Source organism: Micropterus salmoides, unplaced genomic scaffold, assembly GCF_014851395.1.
Source record: "Micropterus salmoides isolate LMB-PRFRI ecotype aquatic unplaced genomic scaffold, ASM1485139v1 Ms_hic_scaffold_2, whole genome shotgun sequence".
NCBI lineage: Eukaryota > Metazoa > Chordata > Actinopteri > Centrarchiformes > Centrarchidae > Micropterus > Micropterus salmoides.
In genome coordinates this window covers 31336351-31343584 of record NW_024041150.1, presented here as the reverse complement: position 1 = coordinate 31343584, position 7234 = coordinate 31336351, and the positions used below count along the sequence as shown (strand labels likewise).

The following is a 7234-nucleotide window of genomic DNA, read 5'->3' as shown; positions in this document are numbered from 1 at the left end:
GGCAGGCTGACATAAATGGACAGGTCTTCCATAAGCAAGACAAACACAATAGAACCGATAAAACAGTTGCGTTTGACCTGCAATGCAACACCCACTTGTTACTCCTAAGGTTACTTTTGTTTTACTGTAAATCAAATGACAGTTGAATAGTGAAACCATTTTTATTAATGTCTTTTATTGCACTTACTCTGTTGTTATGTAAATGTAACATTTAATAGTAACTAAAATAATACGTGGTTTGTATTTTGTTGTATTTGTGGTGAGGAATTAAATTTTTGTATGTAACAAATGTAACAAAATCTGAACTCAAGGTCCACCTTCTAGCCTTTTCTTGGCTTTCAACCACATCTCCCTGTGGATTGAGTTTGTTTTGTTTTTGTGAAGTATGGAACTTACATCTGAGCCATGATCCAGAGAACAGAGCAAAATTCATTCACTGATGGAGACTGTGAGATGCGGCTAAAAGCTTCAGAAAAATCTTGGAAGTAGACCCTGAGTTGAGATTTTCTTTTGGTAAAGAATGAACTTTCATGTCCTGTTACTAATAACCATCAACAACACCTTTTGTTATAAATCTACAGTTCTTAATCCTTAATTAAATGATTTTCTAGCCACTTGGGGGAAGCAGCAACAGCCTGCAAACAAGCAACATTGACATAACGTGTTTTTGGTCTCTACCAGCTCTTTAGGGAAATATGTCTTTTTAGCATTATGTTCACTCACTAGTCGCTAACTTTGTATGTCGCTTTGTGCTGTGCAGGTCGTGTACAGTTTTGACTGAAAGTCACAGGTAGTAAAACCAAAACATTGAGCTGAAAGATGCTAAATCGTTTCATAGAGCTGAGCCGAACTTCACAGTTGGGTAACAATTCTCCAGTCTTTCATATTACATTTATTTAATCTGTTGTTGAAATTAAACTATTTATTAGAGCAGCTTTAATGTCTGAAATATCTAAATAATTGTCTGCAATGCTCATTTTGGATGTCAATAGGAATGTAACACAAGTAATTGCAGTCTGATGAAGTACAAAGTACAAGACGTTTACAGGAAAACAGAACATCTATTATCACCACTGCAATGACTGAGCTGAAGGACTTCACTTTCATTTCTGTGTAAATGTAACTTAATAGTCATTCAAGCACGAGCTGTTGAAGGTATTGATACTCACAATACAACATTTTTCACCATGAAGGAATGATATTCAACACATTGACGTCTGATCAAAGATCCAAGAATGTAAAGCATGCAGAAGGTGTGGCATAAAGCTGTATATAAGTAACATCCTCAGGCTCTTTAGTCACCCACACATCTGCAGGAACTCAAACAGGTAACAAGATTTGTGTTTGCATTTGTTGTTTATATTTCTTTGATTTTTCTATGAAATGTTCAGTAACATGATTTGATGTTACCATACTGGAACTCACAGCCCATCAATCTTATCATTAATCTTTCATCATCTTCACGGTGATCCTGCTGCTGCTGAAACAGTTTGAATTAATTTACTTAATTACTTAATTGTGAGAGTTTCAAACCCTACTCTAAAAAAATCGTTACCTTTTAAAAACATTTCTAAATTATTCCAGGAACTTCTTCTGTTTGGTGATGTAATCTTTTTTAAATTCTATATAAGCCAATTGTAAGGCTACTGTTTAAAAACGATAAATGATCCTAAGTCCATATGTTATGAAAGTTTAGTCACCAATCTCTTATTGGACTCAGTATAGAAGTACTGCTGAAACAGTTTCACATATTCTTTCCTCTTTTTACTGAATTTAGGCAATTTAATTACTTAATTGTTACTGTTAATAATTACAAGAGTTTCAAACCCCTTTCTAAAAAGTATATAGACTACGTAATTGTAAAACTTCCTAAACATTTCTAAATCATTCCTGCAATGTTTACATAGGACCAGGCCTATTTGTAAACCTTTTGTAGCAAGCAGATGTGGAAATGGAACACTTGCGACACAAGACGTACTGTATAGGCCTACTCCAGAAACAGCATTTCTACTCATACTAAATCTATTAATTGCTTAATACATTGAATCTAATAAACAAATATAATTTATTGTGCTAGAACTCACCACGAATCCAGCTACTGTCCATGCAGGCAATGGGAGGGCGTGACTTTGCAGAGTCCCTAGAAGAAGTCCCTAAGCAGCTGTTATGCCTGCTGAGATGTGCATGCAGCTCTCGGAATAGAAAATAGAATAAAAAACTGCCAGACATTGTAATAATTTCGAGGAAGCAGAGCAGAGAGGACCCGCTGGATAAGTAGCCTAAAGCACATGAAGATAACGTCAGAATTACTGGAGTTAACGCTTGTTAATGGCAATAGAACTGTCTCTAGTAAAATCAGTAGGCTACTTTATCAGTACACCAATTCAAACGTGTAGGTATATTCACAGCAGGCCATATGTAGTGACATTGCTGTAGCTTCTCTAGAAAAAGCATTTATAACCTAGTTTTAGTTCAGGTATATTCAAAATCTCAAATTATAATGCTGTTCTGAATGTTGGACTACTTTTAAAATAACTTTTTAAAACTGCAACAACAGCCATTCATTCTGTCTCTGTCAATGTGACAGCATGTCATCACTCTCTTCAAAGGGTGTGCTAAGGCATCCAGAAGATTACACTTCCAGTTGACCTTATTATAAAGGCCTACAGACACAAATTAACCTTGAATTAGTGCATAATTTAAGTCATTTTGATAGTGTAGGGTTATACAGTAGCAGCAGATTTTAATGAAGAACGTCGTTAAGCTATATGAATACATTTTGAAATTCAATATAATTGGAATTGCAGAGTCAAACAGGACGTCTAATAATATCTGCCATCGGCATTGCTAGGCAGCATCGAGCTAAACAGGAAGAGGTTCACAAGGCTGATCCAGGAGTTTTAAATACAGTACATATGTATACACATACAATATACAGAATATGTTTGTGTGTGTGTGTAAGTATATACATATATAGGGTTAAGCATTGAGATGGTTAGAAATAGTAAATGCATCGTGCCACTGCGTGTCTTCACAAGTTTAGGAGACAATTCTCATCAGGCAGCACAGTCATCCATGTCAGTGCATTACTGGATTGTTAATCCTGACTCATTAACATGTAAGCATCATTTTGATCTCATACTTGGTTATGAGGCTAATTTAACCTACTTAATTTACTTTCTGCATTATAAACTGATATGTTTTGTATCTTGATTTAAAATCTAAAACAATAAAGTTTTAAAATCTAAAACAATAAAGCTGTAGCCTGTTTTTAACTTACAGAGCACAACCATGTGCAATGCAGTTAATGAGAGCTTTTAAACTACTGTAAGTCAACACACCACCAGACTCTCAAACCAGTGTAACATTATAACTAAAAAAAACTGTAAGGTTACATGATCAACAATAAACTTGTAACCTCTTTCTAGCCAACAGCAATAATTAAGGTGATGGCAGACCACCACAAGTTTGGCAAGTAAACAAACGCTTGTTCATCTTTTCATAACTAACGAGCTTCTTTGTTTGGGTCTTGTTGTATGAAATTTTAAAGCCAAAGTTTATGATGAATGGCTCAGCAGATGCCGGTGTTTGTTGTCCTCTCTCACAGAGGACAGATGCTACGTGTTACGTAGGCAGGTTATGGGTAACAGAGGGATGGAATAACGGCAAGCTCGACAGACGTTTCCTAAAAATAAACATTGTTCTCGAGTCCCGCATCTTGAGTCCGAGTCGAGTCTGAAGTCACATTAATGAAGAAAGCGTATGACAGATCAAAGTATGATAGATCAAAGTATGCCAAATACCTTCGAGGCCGTTACCTTTTGCATCTTATTTTTTTTTTTTTGTACTCGAGTCCCCATCTCTGATTTGAGATATTTACGTCTGGACCACAGTGGTGGACTGACCAACTGACTACCATTACTATCCATAAGGGATGCCTCATTAAAAGTGGTACCCCTTAAAAAGTATGTAATTTATTAATAGTATATGTATGATATTGTATGTTTTAAAACTAAATTATGAACATGGGCTCTGTTCTTATCACCTCTTTAGGTTTGAATACTGCTGGACTACTTTCTGAAGCATCTCAAAGTCTACATTTATCATCATGGAGCGTAATTCAACAGAAATAATGGCCCCTGACAGTAGAGATGAAACCTTGGTTAGTGGTTCGGAGTTGACACTGGTGGAATATTTCCAACACCTTTCTGGACCTGTTGCACAGTATGTGCGACAACACCAGGGGTCCACCAACACGCAACTGTTCTCTTTTTTGGCACTTCTGAACGCATACACTCCTGATTCCTACCTCCTGATGCCTGAGTGTCAAAAGATCCTTGGACCACCTGATCCCATCCATGGAGGACCCCCCTTTGAAGAAAGAATGAAGCCTTTTACTTTCTTAATCAGCACATCCAGTTCAAGCTCTGTGCATATGATTCACCCATTGGTTGCAAAGAGAGCTGTGGAGCTGCTAGCTGAATTAGGGATTTCCAGGAGTGCTACAATGAAGAAATTTATGTTCTCAGTTTGTGGAGATCAGCCCCAACCATATATACTCCAGTTCATCAAAGATTTGCTGACAAAAAGAGAAAGTGGAGAAAGGGGTAGAGAGAAGTTCTCAAGGATGATTGAAGATATAGGGAAGAAAGAGAACTTTTACAACGCTGTCTCTGTCTTGAAAAAGGCATCAGATAAATTCACACAGAACCCAATTTTCCCTCAAACTATTTCCCGTCTCTTTTACATCCGCGAAGAGATCACTGACTATAAAAAAGCTGAAGAATGGGCAAAGAAAGCTATTACAAGAGCTCCAAAAAACTCTTATGTAGCTGACAATCTTGGGCAGATTTACAAGAACTGTTTGATGAGGAAAGCCACGCAACTGAAGGAAATCTCAAACGTGGCAAAAGATGCCTTCGACGCATTTAAAGATGTGGAGATGAAAGCTGAGAGAGAAGAGGACCCTGGAATGGAGGACATAGCTCGTACTGTAAGCCTTTCAAATTTCTTCAACAACAGAGGCCTTTTTGGCTTCATGCAAGTGGCAAAAATAGCCTTTGAAAAACTCTCACAGGAAAACAGTAGTTTCACCCAAAACTTAGTAAATGAAGAAGAAGTTATAGACAAGTTTGTCTTTTTTGAATGGTACCTAACCTACTCCAAGCCTGACATGACATCCTCAGAGCCCCCTTACTTCTGGAGGGATGTAGTACTTTGTTACGAACACTACACAACAGCAACAGCAGCTGAATCCACCAGCTTTACAGGCCTTCTAGATTGTCTGAATCACGGCCTTTTCATGTCAAAGGGAAGACGTGCTAGGTTTGTGGAGGCTGAGAAAACAGTGTCTGATTTAGAAGCAATCCGAGATGATTTGAAGACCATCTACGAGACCACCGATGATGTCGAAGCAGCTGAGAGGTACATCCTCTCCAACATCATCTTGAGCAACAAAATGCATAACTCTCCCCGGCTGACCCCGGTAAGAGAACTCCAAACAATAATACACAGATTCTTGGACACAGAAGTAGGGCACAGAAGCCCTGAGTTTTACCTTTTGGTTCTGCTGTTGTTTTGGCCTGAGGTAGAGCCTCAGGTGGTGCAAGAAGAGGATGATGAAGAAGTTGAACTACCGTCCACAGAAGATGACGAGTCAAATGACCAAATCTGGGAGGATGAGGACAACGACGAGGAACAAGAACCAAGAGGAGAGCCTGCACAACCATCTCTCGAGCTCACGTTCGACCGTGACCTGCAACAGTATGTCACATTAATGAAGACAGCGTATGACAGATCAAAGTATGCCAAGTACCTTCGAGGCCGTTACCTTTTGCCTCTGTTTTTTTTGGGAAAGGGCTCCGGACTGAGCAAATGGATTCACAAATCAAGGTTGGATGCAATCGTGGAAGAAAAAGTTGACTCTGAACTATGTGTAGCAATGAAGGAGAAACGCATCGATGAAATGTGGATCAAGGGGGAAGTGTGGGGAATCCCAGAAATCCAAGATATCCTCCTTCCAGTCCAGGGAGAGCTATGCCATTCTCCCACGATGCCACAGGGGCGTGAAAAGCAGGACGTGATTCTTTGTGTTGGAGGGAAGAAAATAATGGCCGTAGCAGAGATTGAACCTGATGCTTCAGCACTGAGCCCAATGCTTTTCTATCTTGGCTTCACCATTCAGGGTCCTGTCATCTTTAAAGTGGGATTTCCTCACATGTTCGGACAGTGATTCACAAGGAACACTTTGGGAGTGTAATAAAGACTCAACAAACATTTGCTTGACAACATTATAGACTTTTTTCCTTTACAAAACCACGGATGGTGATGCATGAAAAGTCAGGGGATCACCGATATCAGTAGTTTTTATCGTCTTGGCACTGTGAATGTCATGGCAACCTGTAATAGTTGCTTAGATATTTGAGTAGACGATATAGTGGTATATTTAAGTTAGGTTTATTTAACCATGTTGCGTTAGTGATTTTTGCGAAGGTGGACAGGCATATAAAACATTTTCTTTCAAAATCAGGTTGACATTTTTTGGAAATAGTTTTTTTACCCTAAAATGTACTCATGAACAAACTTAAAGGTAAAATTCTTGTATTGGACTGTATTCAATTTTTGCGTATGTTGGTTGCATTTCTGTTGATTTAATGTATTTTTTAGGCCTATGTGTATTCTATAAGATCTAAATCAATATTTTAAAAGAAACATCTTGAAAATGAAAATGTCATTAAAAAGAATGTATGCAGATGATTTGGCAATAATGATGAAGTGTACTGAAATGATGTCAGAGGTGTGCTGCTGTATTACTTTTTTTTAAAGTGTACCTATTATTTGAATTGATGGGGAAAAGGGAGTTTCATAGGCCTGTGTCCATTTATATGTCAGTCATTTCTGTTGTGAATAATAAATAAATAATTTACCCCATCTTCAATACGGGTTTTTCATACACATATCAATATTTATGGAAAAGGGGGTTTTGTAATTAAACATTTGCTCATGGGAGGTTAGTTCTTTACCTGTCTTTTCATTGTATTTCAGTCTTCCCCTTTGAGTTATATAAAATACTGTCTCTAGCAAAGAGCACTTCTCACTTTCATGCTGAATCGAACCTTCATTATTGTGCATCATACTGGTGCTCTGGCTCAGATATCTGGAGGAAACTGTTCCTTCTGAGTTTCCAGCTGCTGTTCACCTGGTTTAAATCGACACTAAGAATTTCACCAGACAT

At 38.0% G+C, this 7234-nt stretch overlaps 1 protein-coding gene across 1 annotated transcript; it reads left to right on the top strand.

The window, feature by feature from the left end:
* Positions 1 to 1204: 1204 nt before the first annotated feature.
* Positions 1205 to 6937, top strand: LOC119912894 (sterile alpha motif domain-containing protein 9-like). Its single transcript, XM_038732119.1, has 2 exons — positions 1205 to 1328; positions 4054 to 6937. The coding sequence occupies exon 2, from the start codon at positions 4109 to 4111 to the stop codon at positions 6230 to 6232; it is 2124 nt and encodes a 707-aa protein (XP_038588047.1). The 5' UTR covers positions 1205 to 1328; positions 4054 to 4108; the 3' UTR covers positions 6233 to 6937.
* The last annotated feature ends 297 nt before the right edge of the window (positions 6938 to 7234 follow it).

Coding starts and splice junctions, on each gene's coding strand:
- LOC119912894 (XM_038732119.1), top strand. CDS start 4,109: ATGGAGCGTAATTCAACAGAAATAATGGCCCCTGACAGTAGAGATGAA.